Source organism: Triticum dicoccoides, chromosome 6A (genome assembly GCF_002162155.2).
Source record: "Triticum dicoccoides isolate Atlit2015 ecotype Zavitan chromosome 6A, WEW_v2.0, whole genome shotgun sequence".
In the NCBI taxonomy this organism is placed as follows: domain Eukaryota; kingdom Viridiplantae; phylum Streptophyta; class Magnoliopsida; order Poales; family Poaceae; genus Triticum; species Triticum dicoccoides.
In genome coordinates this window covers 624,359,021-624,381,810 of record NC_041390.1, presented here as the reverse complement: position 1 = coordinate 624,381,810, position 22,790 = coordinate 624,359,021, and the positions used below count along the sequence as shown (strand labels likewise).

At 42.9% G+C, this 22,790-nt stretch overlaps 1 protein-coding gene and 1 long non-coding RNA gene across 2 annotated transcripts; one reads left to right on the top strand and one right to left on the bottom strand.

Annotated features, from left to right (window-relative positions):
* Positions 1-243: 243 nt before the first annotated feature.
* LOC119318630 lies at positions 244-2,504 on the bottom strand. The gene is made up of 7 exons (XR_005154175.1): positions 2,422-2,504; positions 2,112-2,331; positions 1,743-2,006; positions 1,046-1,637; positions 707-963; positions 545-620; positions 244-435 (listed from the first exon to the last, which is right to left on the bottom strand). It is a non-coding gene; the product is annotated as an uncharacterized LOC119318630 (long non-coding RNA).
* Positions 2,505-17,958: 15,454 nt separating this feature from the next.
* Positions 17,959-21,283, top strand: LOC119318629 (protein COP1 SUPPRESSOR 2-like). Its single transcript, XM_037593208.1, has 6 exons — positions 17,959-18,155; positions 18,237-18,458; positions 18,541-18,655; positions 18,749-18,822; positions 19,782-19,939; positions 20,529-21,283. Exons 1-6 carry the CDS (start codon positions 18,082-18,084, stop codon positions 20,699-20,701), a joined length of 816 nt encoding a protein of 271 aa, XP_037449105.1. The 5' UTR covers positions 17,959-18,081; the 3' UTR covers positions 20,702-21,283.
* The last annotated feature ends 1,507 nt before the right edge of the window (positions 21,284-22,790 follow it).

Here is a 22,790-nt window from a genome sequence, read left to right as displayed (position 1 = left end):
AACAGAAAACAGGTTTAAGGGGGGGGGGGGCTAAAACCCTAAACCTGCGGCGGCCTTTAGTCGCGGTTGGCCAGAAGAACCGCGACTAAAGGTCCTCCGCCCCGACGGCCACCTGGCGCCCACGTGGACGGGCCTTTAGTCGCGGTTCTTAAGCAACCGCGACTAAAGGGGGGGGCCTTTAGTCGCGCCCGGTCTGTCGCGGTTGCGCAACCGCGACTAATGGCAGTTGCGAACCGCGACCAAAGGCCCTTTTTCCACCAGTGTGGCTCCCTAGTTGAAAAGCGAATTCCACACATGACATATCACTGCATATCCATCATCCCTCGTCTTCTTCCAGAGTGGCCCGTAACACATCGTCCGCCACGAAATTCTGATTCTCATCCATCAGACGAAAACCTCAAAAACAGCTGTTTGACGGAAAGTGGCCAAGTTTTTCTGCATATTTCATTGACAGCACCATACAGAAAAATATTCTATCTTGAGAATAAAGAAATCAGCATCTCGTTTTGCAAGAAGATTAAACATAACATATCAGAATTATTACCTTAGTCAGCGGCCACATCATCTTGTCCCCATCATACTGCCTAATCGCATGGAGCATAAACATTCCAGACTCATCCCTGCAAGAGAAATAGGCGAAGCGCAAGCAAACATGTCATCTCGAGTAGCCATCCGGTTGCAAAACCATTTCAAACCTTTCATTTACCTTGTGAGTATATCACGGGTAATCTTCAGAACTTTGCGCTTCCATCTATCGGCTGAACAATGTCATTTCGCAAAGAACTCACTGACACAACTGGACAAGGCTGTGTGAATCAGTGACACGGCCTCCTGGTGGGTCATGTGACGCAGATCTGCTCCCGCAACTTGGGCACACAATGGATCCAACACATAAATCTCCTTCCTCAACATATCCCACATATATGCAGCCCACCCATGATCAAGGATGACTGGGACGAAAAACTTCAAACGAGAAACACTATGTGAGTATTTTGCACCATGTACGCATATATATCTACTGGTGGCATCAAGTCAATCTCATTACCGTCTGGCACGCAGTAATGTCATGATGTGCATGAGAAAGCTGCATCTGCACCGCCTTGATATGTGCAACTTTTACCCCATCGAATTCCCTGATGTAGTGCAGAACGTAGAATCTGCTATCAGCACTGCATTTTTTCAGGTTGACCATAACAAATTCCGTATGCGGCTTATTCATCAGGTTGTACTCTGTAGTAGAGCCCAGAATCCTTCGCTCCCAACTCAGCAAAAACATCCATTGTCTTTATCACATCATCGTCTGCTTGTTCTCAACTAATCTTGCTACACAACCCTCGTGATGCTCTTTTGCTGAATAGTACATTGGTCATTGAATCAAACAAACTAGCAATTATATTGTAGACCTTGACAACACTAATATTATTTTCACAAAGTTGCTTCACAACGTCACGGGTGTATATATCAATATGCATGTGTGAAGGCCAGTAAACTTCCTCCACATATTTTTCAGTAAGCGAATGGTTATGCGTTGGTCTGTACTCACTTATTTACCAGCCATTGTCATTTGATCAAAGCAATCATATCATTGCAGGGCACCTGCACTGGCATGTCCGTGTGTTACTCTTCTATGGGATTCCCTGTAACCAGCACAACAAACACGAGTATGTCAATGTGTGACTTTCACATTTATATCTGATCATCTAGGTTGGGATATGTGATATTTAACTGAAATGAGTACTTACAGAGCAACCACACACTAGCTCCTGCATGCATTTTATTCTCTCGATGTTTAGCCTGCTCTTGCCATACCTAATTCCAAATCAAATCTCCCAGGAGTAAAGATTGTAGTAATCGTATGCTTCTCCAAGTGAATCAAAGTTGCTTCCTACAGCAGGTACTATGACTGTCTATGTTTTCTTTTCTGCATATCTTCTCAATGTTTTCTCAAGGGTACTCATCCTGCCAACACACACGGGGGTCGTTTCATCAGGTGCACGACCAACACTCTGCATTATTCAGAATAACGTAGTAATTCAGAATTTTGGCTGAGCATGTTCATGAAGTACATCGTATCAACATTTGCATGCAGCGTGTATTGTTTACTGGGTTACCTTTTTGTCCAGCCAGAAGCTTGAGTCTTTGCCTGTGGAATGCTCTGAAATTGGCGCGGACAGGGCCATCCCATTGCAAGCATTGTTCAACTCGAGTTCTAATGTCGCCGGAGCATTGCCGACATTACCAATGCTCGACTCAGTGGCCATACATAGCAGAGTTTGGCTTGCTTCGCCGGCCATCAACGATTCTGCGACGGCGAGATCCAGCAGGGGAAATCTATCGAAAATAAACCAGTACGCCAGTGAGATACGAGTCTAGTTATAGGGGCTACTACCGGGAACAAAATTTGGGGGCGGCGATACATACCTGTCAACCGGATTTGAGAGGAAGTCGAATGCCTCGTCTCCCGCGTCCGCCATCGCCGTAGCCATGAGGTTCTTGACTTGAGCGGCGCACGAAGGGGGAGGATAGATAAATTGTTTTTATTTTTCAGTGTCGGCACGGGCCGGGGTGGGGAGTGGTGGGCGGTCTGCTGGTTTGGGTTTGGGGGAGGCCCAATTTTCACTTAACTGTTTCGTGCACGACGTTTGTGTAACGGGCCGGAGGCGATGGTTGTCATTCTGTACAAAAGATAATTGAGCTATAAGTCCAACATAGAAACATTCTTAGTTAATAGGCCCGAGAAAGATAGATCTTCAAATCAATTTAGCATCGGATATAGAAGACAGTCTGAATTTACTCTCCTTGTTATTATGAACAACCGACAATCTGAATTTGGACTTCATAAACCACTTTAACATCAGATAAACACTCCATCTAGCGTGTGATCTAAACTTTCGTTATATGTATACTAATTTATGGTCACACACACATGGTTATAGATATTTTATCCTTTTGGAAATGAAATTTTATAATTATGCGCCCGAAAAATAAAGAACAAATATAGTACAATTAAGTGTCATGGAGTAGCAATTAGGTCGGAAGGGAAACAAGGAGCAAGATTTACCTATGTCTGGGCCTCTCGGTCGAGGTATTAACCTACTCCTGATCATGTATATTGCGATAGGGGCGTATAAAGTACATGTATACAACCGAAGGAATTGTATGATGATCTATTTTCGAGCTGTCACATTGCTTATATAGCAGACTGATGGTTCCAGGGTTATAGATCCTGTCCAACTATGTCAGTGGAGGTAGAGTCCTCTCAGCCCCGGCATCCTCTTCTTGTACGACAAGTCTTCTGTAGCCTTTCGTATAAACGTTATGGGCTGCCCAACATGATCTAGGATGGAACCGGCCTAGGGGTATGCAGCCCGATCCACCATGCTGGGAACTAATGTGGTGAGATACCCTTGGACCAAGACAATGTCATTGTCCATATCATAAAAATGTTCTTCAATTGCTTTCACCTCCCGTGAGCCGAAGTATGGTCAATAAACTCATTGACTAGCTACGACGGATGTAAAGGTTCTTGGCAAACCGGTCGTACCTTAAAATACCGTGGGATCCAGTTATCATGCCAAAATCTTCGTGTTTTCACCAATGCCAATCATGTAAATGAGACCCAACTTGAGGGTAGCTCTTCCCTAAAAAATGGACCACCAAACTTGCAAGGTATGTTTCTCGAGGCTCGCTTCCAAAACATATCTCGTATGGTCATACACAGACTTTAAGGAGAGCTCCTCGTTAGCGCTTGTTGTGGCAAGTAACGCAACCATCGCCTAACATGAGAGGATTTGTGGGTCGGCCCAACAAATCGACTCTCACGTGAGCAAGGATTTGTTTTTGACCGTTGACTCCTTTGACCTGCTGACCGCTAATAGCTTAACCTTTCACATCTAACCACCGACCACTGGCCATAAACCATTGACCATTGATTTTTGGAAAAATTCGCAATTTTTTGGATAGACCAAGAAATGCCATAACAATGTACATGAATTTGAGGAAAGAAATCACAAATTCAAAAAAGTTCATGAATTTGATAAAGGTAATCGTGTAGTTGGAAAAATATCCAAGAATTTTAAAAACTACATGGATTGGACAATAAACTCACAAATTTGGAAGAATATCATGAATTTTTAAAAAGTCATCATTTTCAAAAAAGTTCATGGATTTTGAAAAATCAAGAGATTTAAAAAACATGAATTTGACAACATTCACGTATTTTAAAAAGGTTAAAATTTTGAATAGGTTCATATTTTTAAAGTTGTGAATTAGCTATTTTCACAATTATATTAAAAAGAAAAGTTCATGAAATTAAAATGAAATAAAAACGAAAAGAAAGTAGAAAAGACAAACTAAAGAGAAATCATCCAAAAAAGAATTTTAAAAATGAACTGGCCATGAGAAAAAAAACACTAGAAACCCACACTACTGATACAGTCCTTCGTGACCCGGCCCGTTCGATCGTTGTGGTTGTGCATCTTGTACGAATTATCCTCTATTTTGACGACTTTAAGATGCAAGCACTCAAAGAGTCAGGTTTCTAGAGGAGGCGCCAGATTGAAAAATTCTAATATCTGGAAGCCCATCCCTCCCATGAACTTGGGTTTATTTTTTGAGCTATGAACTTGGGTTTTTTTGACTAGTAAACGTGCACGTGCAATGCACGTGTAGCCATGTGCAAAATAAAAAAGCAAATCCCTTGAACCCACATTGCAGCCACCTGAGAAGTTGTAGGGCCATTTCATTGATCCAGTTTTATATCTGTGGTTAATGAAATCCTATACTCTACCAGGTTTGGAATAGAACCAATGCTCTTAAATATGTCCACATAGGGGTTGTTGTCTAGTATCCGCAAAATCTTCCGTATGAGATTGATATCAAGATCAGGAGACCGTTTCACCCTATGCTCCAAGGTGTCATCTGTATCAAAAATGTACAATTGCAAATGCCTAGGTCCTTGACCAGCAGGCACCAAATGGTCTAGACGGTGATACAACTGACCATGCGCACGGAATGTATATATCCCAATTCTGGCCACACTGCTAACCTGATGGTCAAGGGTGACTCCAAGACTTGTGAAGGAGAAGTGAGAGTTAAAATACCGAATGTTGTCTAAAATATTTTGCATCCTCATCATTGTCTAATATTTCGTCCTCGTGCATGTCGTCGAAGAATCCTAGGAGCACAATAATGCTGAATCAACCGGAAGACATATTATGCAATACAGGAGAAAATGTGATGAAAAATATACCTTCCATTTTAGTAGAGGGTTGAATTGGCTCAAAAATCCCAGCTTCATCAGACTCGTCCTCAATGTGGATGACATCTGGGATACATATAAAGCGGTAGAATGGAAGGCATATATGCGCCCAATTACCATGCATAACATAGCCATACCTAAAGTGCTAGTAAATGGACAACAACGGGGACTGAAAAATACCAGTGGAGCTATATCCATATGGTTGTGTCGATATGGAAGGTGTACTTGGTGAGTGCGATTTGGACCCACCCGTGACATCGGCAATGTAAGATTGTTCGGATAATGGGGTGGTACGTCGTTGTCCTATCTTATATGCATGATTCCTACACAAGACAACTTCTTTGTCATGCTTTGGCATGTTTGCATATTGTTCCCGCATACGTCGTCGTTTCCTCTCAAAAGGTTCATCTGGCAACATACATGAACATGGCAATTAGGTATATGAACTCCGGAAGGACATGCAATCATAATAAAAGATGAAATTAGTGTAGGTTGAGTAGACACCTATCATCTCACTCGAGGGTCCAGATACATAACTTGGGGGCACTGCTACCTCTTGAGCTTGCGTTGGATTTCCCCGAAGAGGAAGGGATGATGCAGCAGAGTAGCGTAAGTATTTCCCTCAGTTTTTGAGAACCAAGGTATCAATCCAGTAGGAGGCCACGCTCAAGTCCCTCGTACCTGCAAAAAACGATAGCTACCCGCAACCAACGCGATTAGGGGTTGTCAATCCCTTCACGGTCATTTACGAGAGTGAGATCTGATAGATATAATATTTTTGGTATAGAGATGCAAAGTGAAAAGTAAAAGGCAAAGTAAAAAAGCAAAGCAAGATTAAAGCGATGGAGATTGATATGATGAGAATAGACCCGGGGGCCATAGGTTTCACTAGTGGCTTCTCTCAAGAGCATAAGTATTCTACGGTGGGTGAACAAATTACTGTTGAGCAATTGACAGAATTGAGCATAGTTATGAGAATATCTAGGCATGATCATGTATATAGGCATCACGTCCGTGACAAGTAGACCGAAACGATTCTGCATCTACTACTATTACTCCACTCATCGACCGCTATCCAGCATGCATCTAGAGTATTAAGTTAAAAACAGAGTAACGCTTTAAGCAAGATGACATGATGTAGAGAGATAAATTCATGCAATATGAAATAAACCCCATCTTGTTATCCACGATGGCAACGATGCAATACGTGCCTTGCTGCCCCTTCTGTCACTGGGAAAGGACACCGCAAGATCGAACCCAAAGCTAAGCACTTCTCCCATGGCAAGAACTACCAATCTAGTTGGCCAAACCAAATGGATAATTCGAAGAGACTTGCAGAGATAACCAATCATACATAAAAGAATTCAGAGAAGATTCAAATATTATTCATAGATAGACTTTATCATAAACCCACAATTCATCGGTCTCAATAAACACACCACAAAAAGAAGATTACATCGAATAGATCTCCACGAGAGAGGGGGAGAACTTTGTATTGAGATCCAAAAAGAGAGAAGAAGCCATCTAGATACTAACTATGGACCCGAAGGTCTGAGGTAAACTACTCACACTTCATCGGAGGGGCTATGATGATGTAGAAGCCCTCCGTGATGACGGCCCTCTTCGGCGAAGCTCCAGAACAGGCCCCAAGATGGGATCTCATGGGTACAGAAAGTTGCGGCGGTGGAATTAGGTTTTTGGCTCTTGTTCTGATCGTTTGGGGGTACGTAGGTATATATAGGAGGAAGGAGTACGTCGGTGGAGCACCGAGGGGCCCACGAGGCAGGGGGCGCGCCCCCCACCCTCGTGACCGCCTCTTTGACTCCTTGTAGTAGGGTCCAAGTCTCCTGGATCACGTTCGGTGAGAAAATCACGTTCCCGAAGGTTTTATTCCGTTTGGACTCCGTTTGATATTCTGTTTCTCCGAAATACTGAAATAGGCAAAAAAACAGCAATTCTGGGCTGGGCCTCCGGTTAATAGGTTAGTCCCAAAAATAATATAAAAGTGGAAAATAAAGCCCAATATAGTCCAAAACAGTAGATAATATAGCATGGAGCAATCAAAAATTATAGATACGTTGGAGACGTATCAGGCATCCCCAAGCTTAATTCCTGCTCGTCCTCGAGTAGGTAAATGATAAAAAGAGAATTTTTGATGCGGAGTGCTACTTGGCATAATTTCAATGCAAATCTTCTTAATTGTGGTATGAATATTCAGATTAGGAAGATTCAAGACAAAAGTTCATATTGACATAGAGAATAATAATACTTCAAGCAAACCAACAAAGCAATTATGTTTTCTTAAAGTAACATGGCCAAAGAAAGTTCATCCCTACAAAATCATATAGTTTAGTCATGCTCCATTCTGTCACACAAGAATGCTCTCATCATGCACAACCCCGATGACAAGCCAAGCAATTATTTCATACCTTAGTAATTTCAAACTCATAAACTTTCACGCAACACATGAGCGTGAGCCATGGATATAGCACTATGGGTGGAATAGAATATAATGATGGGGGTTATGTGGAGAAGACAAAAAGGAGAAAGTCTCACATCAACGAGGCTAATCGATGGGCTATGGAGATGCCCATCGATTGATGTTAATGCAAGGAGTAGGGATTGCCATGCAACGGATGCACTAGAGCTATAAATGTATGAAAGCTCAACAAAAGAAACTAAGTGGGTGTGCATCCAACTTGCTTGCTCACGAAGACCTAGGGCACTTGAGGAGGCCCATTGTTGGAATATACAAGCCAAGTTCTATAATGAAAATTCCCACTAGTATATGAAAGTGATAACTCAAGAGACTCTCTATATGAAGAACATGGTGCTACTTCGAAGCACAAGTGTGGAAAAAGGAATAGTAGCATTGCCCCCTTTTTTTGGGCCTTCTTTTTTTTCTTTGGCCTTTCTCTTTTTTGGGGACAATGCTCTATTGAATGATGATCATCACACTTTTATTTATTTACAACTCAATGATTACAACTCAATACTAGAACAAAGTATGACTCTATATGGATGCCTCCGGTGGTGTACCAGGATATGCAATGAATCAAGAGTGACAAGTATGAAAAAATTATGAACGGTGGCTTTGCCACAAATACTATGTCAACTACATGATCATGCTAAGCAATATGACAATGATGGATGTGTCATGATAAACTGGATGGTGGAAAGTTGCATGGTAATATATCTCAGAATGGCTATGGAAATGCCATAATAGGTAGGTATGGTGGCTGTTTTGAGAAAGATATAAGGAGGTTTATGTGTGAAAGAGCATATCATATCACGGGGTTTGGATGCACCGGCGAAGTTTGCACCAACTCTCGATGTGAGAAAGGGCAATGCACGGTACCGTAGAGGCTAGCAATGATGGAAGGGTGAGAGTGCGTATAATCCATGGACTCAACATTAGTCATAAAGAACTCATATACTTATTGCAAAAATCTACAAGCCATCAAAAACCAAAGTATTACGTGCATGCTCCTAGGGGGATAGATTGGTAGGAAAAGACCATCGCTCGTCCCCGACCGCCACTCATAAGGAGGACAATCAAATAACACCTCATGTTTCAAATTTGTTGCATAACGTTTACCATACGTGCATGCTACGGGACTTGCAAACTTTAACTCAAGCACTTCTCAAATTCACAATTACTCTACTAGCATGACTTTGATATTACTACCTCCATATCTCAAAACAATTATCAAGCATCCAACATTTCTTAGTATTCAACACACTCAAAAGAAAGTTTCACAAATCTTGAATACCAAGCATGTTATTATTAAGCAAATTACCATGCTATTAAGACTCTCAAAATAATTTAAGTGAAGCATGAGAGATCAATAGTTTCTTTAAAACAAATCCACCACCGTGCTCAAAGAAATCTAAGTGAAGCACATAGAGCAAAATTATAGCGCTCAAAAGATATAAGTGAAGCTCATAGAGCAAAACTACTTATCTCAAAGAAGATATAAGTGAAGCACATAAAGTATTCTATCAAATCCTAATTCATGTATGGCTTTCTCAAAAGGTGTGTACAGCAAGGATGATTGTGGCACACTAGCAACCAAAGACACAAATAATACAAGACGCTCCAAGCAAAACACATATCATGTTGGTGAATAAAAATATAGCTCCAAGTAAATTACCGATGGAAGTGGACGAAAGAGGGGATGCCTTCCGGGGCATCCCCAAGCTTTGAATTTTTGGTGTCCTTGGATTATCTTGGGGGTTACATGGGCATCCCCAAGCTTAGGCTCTTGCCACTCCTTGTTCCATAATCCATCACAATAATTCACCCAAAACTTGAAAACTTCACAACACAAAACTTAAAGTAGAAAACTCGTGAGCTCCGTTAGCGAAAGAAAACAAAAAGCCACTTCAAGGTACTGTAATGAACTCATTCTCTATTTATATTGGTGTTAAACCTACTGTATTCCAACTTCTCTATGGATTACAAACTATTTTACTAACCATAGAATCATCAAAATAAGCAAACAACACACGAAAAACAGAATCTGTCAAAAACAGAACAGTCTGTAGTAATCTGTAGCTAGCGCAATATCTGCAACCCCAAAAATTATAAAATAAATTGCTGTACGTGAGGAATTTATCTATTAATCATCTTCAAAAAGAATTAACTAAATAGCACTCTCCAAATAAAAATGACAGCAGTTCTCGTGAGCGCTAAAGTTTCTGTTTTTTACAGCAAGTTCAACAAGACTTTCCCCAAGTCTTCCCAACGGTTCTACTTGGCACAAACACTAATTAAACACAAAAACACAACCAAAACAGAGGCTAATAATTTATTTATTACTAAATAGGAGCAAAACACAAAAAACTAAAAATAAAATTGGGTTGCCTCCCAACAAGCGCTATCGTTTAACGCCCCTAGCTAGGCATAAAAGCGAGGATAGATCTAGGTATTGCCATCTTTGGTAGGCAATCCATAAGTGGCTATCATGATAGTTTCATATGGAAATTTTATTTTATTTCTAGGAAAGTGTTCCATGCCCTTTTTTAATGGAAATTGAAATCTAATATTCCCTTCCTTCATATCAATAATCGCACCAACCGTTCTAAGGAAAGGTCTACCAAGAATAATAGGGCAAGAAGGATTGCAATCTATATCAAGAACAATGAAATCTACGGGCACATAATTCCTATTTGCAAAAATAAGAACATCATTAATTCTTCCCATAGGTTTCTTAATAGTGGAATCCACAAGATGCAAGTTTAGAGAGCAATCATCAAAATCGCGGAAATCTAGCAAATCACACAAAGTTTTGGGGATAGTGGAAACACTAGCACCAAAATCGCACAAAGCATAAAACTCATGATCTTTAATTTTAATTTTAATAGTTGGTTCCCACTCATCATAGAGTTTTCTAGGGATAGAAACTTTCAACTCAAGTTTTTCTTCATAAGATTGCATCAAGGCATCAACAATATGTTCGGTGAAGGTTTTCTTTTGACTATAAGCATGTGGAGAATTTAGCACGGATTGCAACAAGGAAATACAATCAATTAAAGAGCAACTTTCATAATGAAATTCCTTGAAATCTAGTATAGTGGGTTTAGCAACATCTAGATTTTTATTTCTTTCAATCCCAGTTTCATCAATTTCATCATAAAGATCTAAATACTCCGAATTTTTAGAACGCCTTCTAGGTAAAGGAAGATCATATTCAGTTTCATCAAGATTCATATTGCAAAACAAAGATTTAATAGGAGACACATCAATAACTTTTAGATCTTCATCTTGATTTTCATAGGAATGGGAAGAACACGCTTTAATAAAGGCATCTTTGGAAGCACGCATCCTAGCGGTTCTTTCCTTGCACTCATCAATGGAAATTCTCATGGCTTTGAGAGACTCATTGATATCATGCTTAGGAGGAATAGATCTAAGCTTTAAAGAATCAACCTCAAGAGAAATTCTATCAAGGTTCCTAGCCAAATCATCAACTTTAAGCAATTTCTCTTCAAGCAAAGCATTAAAATTCTTTTGTGAATTCATAAACTCTTTAACACTATTCTCAAATTCAGAGGGCATCTTATTATAATTTCCATAAGAGTTGTTGTAGGAATTCCCATAATTATTAGAAGAATTACTAGGATATGGCCTAGGATTAAAATTCCCTCTATAAGCGTTGTTACCAAAATTATTCCTACCAACAAAATTCACATCCATAGATTCATTGTTATTTTAAATCAAAGTAGACAAAGGGATATCATTAGGATCAGAAGAAACACTCTTAGTAGCAAATAATTTCATAAGTTCATCCATCTTTCCACTCAAAACATTGATTTCTTCTATCGCATGCACTTTTTTATTAGAAGATCTTTCAGTATGCCATTGAGAATAATTAACCATAATATTATCTAGCAGTTTAGTAGCATCTCCTAAAGTGATTTCCATAAAATTTCCTCCCGCGGCCGAATCTAAAAGATTTCTAGAAGCAAAATTCAATCCGGCATAAAATTTTTTGTATAATCATCCACAAATTCAAACCATGAGTAGGGCAATTACGTATTATTAATTTCATTCTCTCCCAAGCTTGTGCAACATGTTCATGATCATGTTGCTTAAAGTTCATAATATTGTTTCTAAGAGAGATGATCTTAGTAGGAGGGAAATACTTAGAGATAAAAGCATCTTTGCACTTGTTCCAAGAATCAATACTATGTTTAGGCAAAGACGAAAACCAAGCTTTAGCACGATCTCTAAGCGAAAAAGGAAATAGCTTCAATTTAACGACATCTTTTTTCTTTTGCATATCACATAAATCAACGAAGCTATTCAGATGAGTAGCGGCATCTTCACTAGGAAGGCCAGCGAATTGATCTTTCATAACAAGATTCAACAAAGCAGTATTGATTTCACAAGATTCAGTATTGGCAAGAGGAGCAATCGGAGTGCTAAGGAAATCATTATTATTGGTATTGGTGAAGTCACACAATTTGGTAGTATCTTGAGCCATCGCGGCAAACAAGCAATCCAACACACGGGTAAACAAAAAGGCTAGCGAGAAAAAGGGCAAACGGAGAAAGGGAAGGAGATTGGGAAAGAGAGGGCGAATAAAACGGCAAGGGTGAAGTGGGGGAGAGGAAAACGAGAGGCAAATGGCAACTAATGTAATGCGAGAGATAGGGATTGTGATGTGTACTTGGTATGTTGACTTTTCGCGTAGACTCCCCGGCAACGGCGCCAGAAATTCTTCTTGCTACCTCTTGAGCTTGCGTTGGATTTCCCCGAAGAGGAAGGGACGATGCAGCAGAGTAGCGTAAGTATTTCCCTCAGTTTTTGAGAACCAAGGTATCAATCCAGTAGGAGGCCACGCTCAAGTCCCTCGTACCTGTACAAAACGATAGCTACTCGGAACCAATGCGATTAGGGGTTGTCAATCCCTTCACGGTCACTTACGAGAGTGAGATCTGATAGATATAATATTTTTGGTATTTTTGGTATAGAGATGCAAAGTGAAAAGTAAAAGGCGAAGTAAAAAAGCAAAGCAAGATTAAAGTGATGGCGATTGATATGATGAGAATAGACCCGGGGGCCATAGGTTTCACTAGTGGCTTCTCCCAAGAGCATAAGTATTCTATGGTGGGTGAACAAATTACTGTTGAGCAATTGACAGAATTGAGCATAGTTATGAGAATATCTAGGCATGATCATGTATATAGGCATCACGTCTATGACAAGTAGACCGAAACGATTCTGCATCTACTACTATTACTCCACTCATCGACCGCTATCCAGCATGCATCTAGAGTATTAAGTTAAAAACAGAGTAACGCTTTAAGCAAGATGACATGATGTAGAGAGATAAATTCATGCAATATGAAATAAACCCCATCTTGTTATCCTCGATGGCAATGATGCAATACGTGTCTTGCTGCCCCTTCTGTCACTGGGAAAGGACACCGCAAGATCAAACCCAAAGCTAAGCACTTCTCTCATGGCAAGAACTACCAATCTAGTTGGCCAAACCAAACGGATAATTCGAAGAGACTTGCAAAGATAACCAATCATACATAAAAGAATTCAGAGAAGATTCAAATATTATTCATAGATAGACTTGATCATAAACCCACAATTCATTGTCTCAACAAACACACCACAAAAAGAAGATTACATCGAATAGATCTCCACGAGAGAGGGGGAGAACTTTGTATTGAGATCCAAAAAGAGAGAAGAAGCCATCTAGCTACTAACTATGGACCCGAAGGTCTAAGGTAAACTACTCACACTTTATCAGAGGGGCTATGATGATGTAGAAGCCCTCCGTGATGACGGCCCTCTCCGGCGGAGCTCCGGAACAGGCCCCAAGATGGGATCTCGTGGATACAGAAAGTTGCGGCAGTGGAATTAGGTTTTTGGCTCCTATTCTGATCGTTTGGGGGTACGTAGGTATATATAGGAGGAAGGAGTACGTCGGTGGAGCACCGAGGGGCCCATGAGGCAGGGGCGCGCCCTAGGGGGGTGGGTGCGCCCCCACCCTCGTGACCGCCTCTTTGACTCCTTGGAGTAGGGTCCAAGTCTCCTGGATCACGTTCGGTGAGAAAATCACGTTCCCGAAGGTTTTATTCCGTTTGATATTCTGTTTCTCCGAAATACTGAAATAGGCAAAAAAACAGCAATTCTGGGCTGGGCCTCCGGTTAATAGGTTAGTCCCAAAAATAATATAAAAGTGGAAAATAAAGCCCATTATAGTCCAAAACAGTAGATAATATAGCATGGAGCAATCAAAAATTATAGATACGTTGGAGACGTATCAGGCACAAATCTTTCTCGAGCTTGCATGTCATATACATGTTGAACATGCATCATAACTCTGTTAAATTGGTTATATTGGTCAAAGGCGTACGTTGTAGAGACAAACATGATGAAGAATGTTGTTGACATACTTGCTGACAGTTGGCATTAGCAAGTCTTGCAGCCTTTTTTCAGCCCATGCCTGACGCCGTTCTGGAGGTATTCCGCCTTCTTGTCATCAGACATCTGGGCATACTATCCGTTGCTGCCTTGCAGTTTTTTAGCGTGGAGATTCTCTGAAGTGGAATTGTTCGTAACGTCGGAACGATCCTGATTCTCTGACAACGACAGGGAAGCACCGGAATGAGTATGTTCCATCTGCTTGACGGAGCAAAAGAAACATTCATATGCAGCAATTATGTTATAGTAATAAGACGGCCCGGTACAAAGGCTGATTGCTCCTCAGAGATTATGTCTGGCAGCACACTCTTCAGACGGTTAGCAATAACTTTGGATGCTATTTTGTACAAAACATTGCATAAGCTGATGGGACGGAACTATGTAAGAAGCGTGGGATTTTTTACCTTGGGTATTAGCACCCAAACCGTGTTGTTGATCTCACGGGCACTTTCCACACCTTCCACAATTCTAAGGACAACTTTAGTCACCTCCTCAGAACAAACATCCGAGTGTTTCTGAAAAAATTGTGCAAGAAAACCATCCGGTCCGGGAGCCTTCTGAGGTGACATTTGAAACAACGCAGTTTTTACTTCCTCGACTTTGTAGGGAGCGTTCAGGACATCATTCATTTGGCGTGTCACTTTGCGCGCGACCGCATTGGTAACCTCTTGCATATTCTTTGTACCTTCAGAAGTGTATAGAGCTGTGTAGAACGCCTTGGTCATCTCCTTCGTCTCCTGTTTATCTTTGGTTCAGCTCCCATCTGATTTCATCAACGCTTTTATTCTATTTTTAACTCGCCTCAGGTTTGCCCTCATGTGAAAATATTTTGAATTTTTATCGCTAGCTCCGAGCCACTCCAAGCGAGCTCTTTGTTTCCACATTAACTCCTCTCTCTTGTAAAGTTCTAGCAGCTCGTTTTTATCTCCTTCTCATGTTCGGATGGTTCCACCCTGCCTGGAACCGATCTCAGGATATCTAGTTCCCTTTTTAACTTTTTTATTCCTCTCCAAACACTGCCAAAGGTTGTGCGATCCCAGGCCCACAGAGATCCCGACAATAGGTTTAGTTTATTCGATAGTCCCGTCACCGAATCTCCTCTGTCAACTTCAGCTGTCGCAGTCCACGATTCTCTCACCACTTCCTGCAACTCTGTGTGCATCTCCCACATGCACTCATACCTGAAAGTACGTGCAATGATTGGGTCATCAGTAGCTGCATGCAGACTAAGAAAAATGGGATTGTGATCCAAAGCAACAACATTGATGTGTTCCACTATAGCCTGGGGAAAAGCACTTCGCCATGCAGCGCATGCAAGCGCGCAGTCCAGTCTGACCCTGGTGAAAGAACCTCATGTTACTTTCTTTTCAAACGTCCAATTAATGCCAGTGTAACCTAAATCAATCAAAGCACAGTCGTCAACAGCTGCCCTGAAAAGATCAACCTGGTTTTGGCTTCTCCTTCCAATCCCATCATGTTCTCTCGCATGCAATACTTCATTAAAATCACCAATGAGAACCCACGGTGCGTCATATTGCCCCGCTAGTTCCCTCATTTTATCCCAAGTTTTGTATCGTTCCTGCACCTGTGCCTCTCCATATATGCATGTTAGCCTCCAAGGAATAGCCCCTGCATTGTTCACCATTGCATCTATATGATATTTTGAGTAGTCCGAAACTTGCAAATTTATTTCATCATTCCAAAACATCCCTAGACCTCCACTTCTACCATCACTAGAAACAACATAACTTTTATTGTAGCCTAACTCTCCTTTTAAATTTTCAACACGTACCCTATCAATCTGAGTTTCAACTATACAAAGTACGGTCGGGGTAAACTTCTTCGCGAGAGCACGAAGTTCGTGAACTGTCGTGGGATTACCCACACCACGACAGTTCCAACAGAGAAGACTCATTGGGTCCGGCGGCGCTCCTCGGAGGAGCCCGCCAAAACTGTATTGCCAACGAAATTATCCTCCTCTCCTCTTGTCTCCTTGCTAGTCATCACCTCGGTGGTAGCTGATTGATGGAACAAAACCCTTTATTGCTGTCTCCCTTCTTGGGCCTCTTCACTTCCTTCCTTGGAGAAACATAAACGGGTGGCAATGGAGGCACACCAGTGGGCTTTTCTCTCACCACAAGGACTGAGGATTTCTCACTTACCACTCCTTCCACTCTTGTGGGTTGCACACTTCCTTGGAGCAGACTGCTGTCGGTAGACTGCGTTTGTTGTTTCCCACCGGTGCCCCCAGCACACTATTGCCTGGTGTCTCATTTATCTCCCTTGGCTCGGCCGTACCCATATCACCCGGAGCTGGCTCAGAGACCGCCCCACCATCCTGTCTGCGAGGTTCATTCTGTTGTGCATTGAAACGCCAACTTTGGTTTGGGTTATATTGCTCTCTTCCCCGGCCTCTTCCTCCCGTGGGTCTTGGGCCACCTCGTCCCCTCTGAAAGCCATAGCCACCTCTCCCAGCTTGCCTGAAACGTACACCATCAGCCAGCACAAAATCTCCCCATACAAACTTCGTTGAATCGTGAACTCCATCCCCGCACTCCTCGTGCCAATGTCCACACTCGCCACAGTTATAGCAGAAGATCGGAAGTTTTTCATACTTGACTTGGTATCTTACCATCTCATCTCCCTTTTTTCCAGTTACGAACCTTCTGATTTTTGCATTAATATCTATCTTCACCCTAACTCTGACAAACTCACCAAAGAACCCTGCCGGTAACTTCAGTTGCACTTCCTCCACTTCTCCAATGCATGATGCCATCCCTCTAACAGCTGGCTATATCAGAAATTTGTCAGGCAGCCGATGGATTTGTGCCCACACCGCCAACTTGTCCAGCTTGATACTATGAGGGTTTTTGAACCCATCGTACTCAACCATGATGACCACTTGATCTCTGAACAGCCAAGGCCCCTCAGCCATAGCTTTGTTCCAGTCCCCTAAACATCCAAACTGGGCAGTAAATAAGTTTTCCTTAATCTTCCTCCAAACAACTGCTTTCGCCGGGTTCCACGCAGCACGCATGTCCCCATACAGAGCATTAGGGCTGAAAGTTCTTGTAGTATGAACTCTGGCTATTGCTAGCCACTTCGCCGGCTCTCCCAGGTCTGGCAATTCCTCTTCCCACACAAAAGCGTCATCCTCTTCCTCTTGTAGATTCAGCCTTGCAAGAAGTTCCTCCGTCGTCTCCTTCCCATGCCTTCCCTGAGTACTTGTTTCCGCCGCCATCACAGATCCAATCTGGCTCCTCGTCCAAACCCTAGATCAGACTGCCTCGCGCAACTGGCCAGGCGGGGTCGCAGAGACCCCCCCCCCCCTTGATCAGCCCCGAGCCCGAGAAGAACCCCGGCAAGAGAACCCTCGTGGGGAGGGAGAACAGCCGACCGCCATCACCGGAGTATGTCGAAACCCTAGGTCGTCGCCTTAGGGGAGAGAAACCGTCATTAGATTTTCTTTTGCTCCGTTCCAGTCCTCTCCGTGTGGGAGCTCCTGTTCGACGCTTTCGGCGACTAGCCGCTCGCAGCGCGCTAAAATTTTGTTAAAATAGTGATTTTGGCCTTAGATGTGTGCACGGCGGAGAAAACTCTGTCAACAACAATGAAGAAGCCCTATGTCCAAAAAAGAAAAAACAATGAGGAAGCCCACTCCGGCCTATGGGCTTTGGGTAGCAGCGAGGGAACGGGCCCGAACTTCCTTCTATCCACCGGTTCACTCCGACACGACGACCCCTCAAAAAAAAAAAATCCGACACGACGACCCTAATTCGCTTCAGCATTCCAAATCTCCACCCTCTCGCCGCCGGCGACTCCCGCTCCGGCAAGGAATCCTCACAAATCCCTCCGGCACCGGCGCGGGTTCACCATGGTGAAGAACTTCCGCAAGCGAAGCCTCGAGTCGGACGCCGCCGACAACTCCGACGACGAGGACACCCGCCGGTACCCTTCTCCCGCTCCCCCTCTCCTCTCTTGCCTCGTTAGGGTTTCTTGCTGATGCCTCCTGCCCTTCACCCCTCGCAGCGTTGCTCTGGAGGAGGTCAGGTACATGCAGAAGCTCCGGGAGAGGAAGCTGGGCATCCCCGCGGCGTCCGTGGCCACCGGCGCCGCCGCCTCCGCCGCCACTGACGCGTCCTCCGCTCGGGGCCGAGGTGGCAGCGGGGCTGGGGGAGCGGGCGAAGAGGACCTCGTGCTACAGGACACCTTTGCGCAGGAGACCGCTGTTACCATCGAAGACCCCAATATGTGCGTTGTTGCATCTGTATGTGCTTTACTCTTGCCAATCTGATTTCCAGAACTAACTTGAGCCTGGGTCTGGTCGTTGAAGGTTGAGGTATGTGGAGAACGAGCTGTTGAAGAAGAGGGGCAAGACGATTGAGGTGAACGACAAGGACGATAAGGACGAGGTGGATGAGCTCTATGTCGTGCCGGACCACCTGAAGGTTTGTTTGTGGCTGAACAGCCCTGTGATTCAATCCTCAGGGTGAGATTGTTGTGGGGCTGCAATGACATTGTGTTGTATCGTTTGCTTGCAGGTGAGGAAGAAGAACATGGAGGAGAGCTCGACCCAGTGGACCACCGGCATCGCTGAAGTTCAGCTGCCCATCGAGTGTGTGCTTGCACCCCTCTTTTTCTGTCTTCATTTAGAGTAAAACTTGCTAAAGTTATATCATTATGTTGGATTGAGAGGGGAAGGTGCCTAAAAGAAGCCTCAAGTGTTGTGTACTTGTTATTGTTGCTTATATCGATCAGCGAGGGAGAGCAGTTTACTACTTTTCAGAAATCTCTAGATAAGTGCATGAAACCTACTGGTTAATTCCCATTTGTGCAGATCAGTCATAACCTGTGCCAACTATTTGGTCCAATGGTCCATTGTCGACAAAGTCTCTTTGCTGGGTGCTGGCAGTTCTACTTCCAGTGTTTGCTGCAGCTAGATAGGTTTAATTTTGTGTGAACTCCAAACATCCTATTTTTTAGAGTTTGTTAGAATTTGATTTTTTGTTTTTCATGATCAGAAAAATCTTTGCGGACGGAAGTCTAGGAAAGCATACAGATCTCGTTTGGTGTTATTACGTGTGCTATATGCATTTTATCCCTGTAATTGTAATATCTACAATGCCAATTCGAGATTGGTTTGCAATGAGTTCGGTCTATCATGGCTAGTTTATTGATCTTCTTTGTCATTGATGCATGCTAAATAGGAACTGAACCTATTAAGTTGTGTAAGGATGCAGAAAACCTACAGACATATCTCTGCTGCACTAATGCTATTGTTGATATTCAAGGCCTGACAGTGTGGTTAATGTCTAGGTTAATAAATTTGTCCATGACAATTTCTCATGGATATAGGATTTTCAGTAACCTAACAGTGTGGTTAATGTCTAGGTTAATAAATTTCTCCAAGACAATTTCTCATGGATATAGGATTTTCAGTAACCAGGTTTCGTGCTTACAATAATTCGATGTTGGTGATATATTATATTTCTTGCTTTCTAAAATTAATCTTGGTGATCTGAAAAGATTTTTCTGTGAATATCATCACTAACAGAAACAATCGTCGTATGATAGGTACAAATTGAGAAATATTGAAGAAACCGAGGCAGCTAAAAAGATGTTGCAAGAAAGAAGGCTTGCGGGTAAAACAAAATCAGATGCAAATATTCCATCAAGTTACAGTGCTGATTATTTCCATCGTGGGAGAGATTATGCTGAAAAATTGCGAAGAGGTGTGTATACACTTAAGGTCATTTCCTTAGTTTTATTTTCTTAGTGAGCACATGTATCACTGTTACATGAAATATTTATATGATATTGTTCGGCATGCTATGTGTCAAGAAGACAGTTTTGTTCCTGTAACAGAACTCTTCAGAGAGTATCTGCTATTGGTATTTTGAGTCTGATAGGATTAGTTTAGGAAGTCGAATGTAAGATTTAATTTATATTTCCCTCCTCAGACCCCACCTTGTGTGGGAGCTTGAGGGTAGGTCTGGCGCAGTGGTGAAGTCCTCCCCGATTGTGTCAAGAGGTCCTGGGTCCGAACCAGCCTCTCTGCATTGCACTTCACAGGGGAAGACTAGGTTCCTATAATCCCTCCCCAGACCCCACCTGGGACTGTCCTTAAAAATGCACTACTGGTTAAATCTGCCTGCGTAACATGTGCTTCTGCAAATTGATGCCCCGTGGTAAATCTAGTGGCAGTGATGCCATTTTAATGCTATTATGTTGTTGAAATGCAGTCAGTGTCATGTTATTGATGTCACATCTTTGTTATGTTTCTTCTCATTTGAGGGTACTAAACCATTGTTTACAATGCAGAACATCCTGAGTTGTACAAAGGTCAAGATTCACAAGCTAATGAAACTGGAGGCAAACCAACAGATAGTAACAACCCAGGTGGTCCACCTGCAGGACGTAGAGAAGCTGCTACCGATGAATTGTTGCTCGAGCGTTTCCGCAAGCAAGAAAAATTCCGTGTCATGCGAAGATAGAAATAGCTGACCGAGCAGGCTGCTGGCTTGGCGCTGTTGCCCTTTAAGCAGAAAACGTGTTAGTGGCAACACACGATAGTCCTATATGTTGGGTTATTCACTGAAAACCCACACTAAAGCAGGTAGGCTCCCTTGGTTGGTTACTCTGCTTCTACAGCTCCTGTTATGGAGAAAGAAGCGCACAGACTTATTACAGAGGAGCTATGAAACAGATTTGAGTGGGTCTATTTCCTTCATTGTGCTGCATCGATCTGGGGGCTTCATACAGTTTGAGGACTTCACAGTGGATGTCAAATTGCAGGAGCCACTCTAATTGTAGGGATGTATGACTCTTATTTTAGTGTCCGCCTGCATGTTCATCTTTGCTGGAAGAAACTCTGTTCTCAGCTGTGCTCTTCTCCTATGCTAAGGGGTGGTCGCAGGTTGTAGTGCATTTTCTTATGTTCAGTTTAGCCTAGTGCATTTTTGTGTGGAATTTACGTTCATCAATCTGGCCTGCAAGTGCAATCTGCTTGTGTGAATTGCTCACAGCTTTTTTGCAGTTCTACTGCAGTATCTTCATCAATTTGTACTTCTGTTCAAGCGCTTACAGTTTCTTCAGTTTACAATAACACTTGATTATTCATGGACTACAGTAAACTTGCAGTCTGCTTTGCCGCGATATTTCTTGCTTTACTTTCGGCCACAAAGATTACAGTGTTAGCTTAAAAACATCCAAGTTTCCAAAGCAGTACATGAGACGAACTAATTAACACAAAACATAAATCATTTTGTGAAACAAGGAACCATTTTATGAGAGGCGATTAAAACATTACACGCAAAACAAATATCATTTTGCAAACCAACTCCAACCAGCCAGATAGTAGCAACTAAATAAAGTAGGTTCATCAAACGAAGGTCCATAGATACATTCCCAGTTGACCATATAAAAGAGTGTGCAGGGCATTTCTCTACTGCCAAATACTAGAACACACTTGATAACATAGGAGTTACACAGCAAACACAAACTGTCCAGGTGTATACTCTTGACCAGCCCTTCTCAGATGACATACGCAAATTCAGCCGAAGTAATGCAAACCCGGCAAATGAACCCTTACACGCAAGCTGATTCCCATGTCCAATATGTTCGCAGGCGTGGCCGGCTGACTGTTTCTCCGCAGAAATATGCGCTTCCATGCCGTGTGCTTACAGTACTCGCACGCAGGCTTCTCATACAAGTATATGTCCTCCAGGGCAGCCGATGCTTTCATGACACTTTCGACGCAATTCACAATCTTCGCCTCCCACTGAAACCCAAAGACCCTGAGCACAGAAAATTGCGGTGCTTGAAATCAGATGCAGGTGCTCTCCATAATATGTGTGCATCCTTCTTCTCATTGCTAAACCCATACAGCCTCCTCTGCTCCCCATGTCGCAGTTAAACAGGCGTAGGAACTCCAGTCGCTTGCATATGCTGAAAATTTCAGGGATGCCCGGTGATTCAACTAGCCTCAAATTTTCTAGCTGGAGTCGTGCAAGACCACTGAATGCGTTTGGACAGGCGTCAAGAAATGACTTGAACTGCTTCCCGTAAGTGAGAACATCATCATCTGTGCATCGTTTGCCTTCTCTCATTGTAAAAAGAGTTAGCTCCGCTGACCCAACCTTTTCCGTCGCCATGGTGTTGGCAACAGTCTGGCCAATACTGAGAGTTCCATCGCCCAAGAAGAATCGCACACACAGGAGGTTAATGGTGCATAGACTTGTAGTCCTGCTTTCCAGCATGCTCCTGGTCGCTCCAAGCACGGTGGCATTGGCCCGAGCTACATCATCAGAGGTCAACCCTCTATTGCGCACATTGTCAACTGTTAATAAAATTTTAGAGAGCATAGTGGGAATCTCCTTCCACCGTCTGGCGAGGATTCTGGTTCTGGCAGCATCTGCGATGTCAAGTCGCCCTACAATATCGAGCAACACGCGATCAGGCAAATTACTGAGCCGGTCCAGTTGATCTTCTTCCCAGTGGCGGAGCCAAGGGGGGGCGAGCAGGGGCCTGCCCCCCCCTAATGATCGAGCAGGCAGTTATCAGCTTCAAGGTAATTAGCGATAA

Coding starts and splice junctions, on each gene's coding strand:
- LOC119318629 (XM_037593208.1), top strand. CDS start 18,082: ATGGTGAAGAACTTCCGCAAGCGAAGCCTCGAGTCGGACGCCGCCGAC. Junction 18,459..18,540: donor ACCATCGAAGACCCCAATAT/GTGCGTTGTTGC, acceptor TGGTCGTTGAAG/GTTGAGGTATGTGGAGAACG. Junction 19,940..20,528: donor TGCTGAAAAATTGCGAAGAG/GTGTGTATACAC, acceptor TTTACAATGCAG/AACATCCTGAGTTGTACAAA.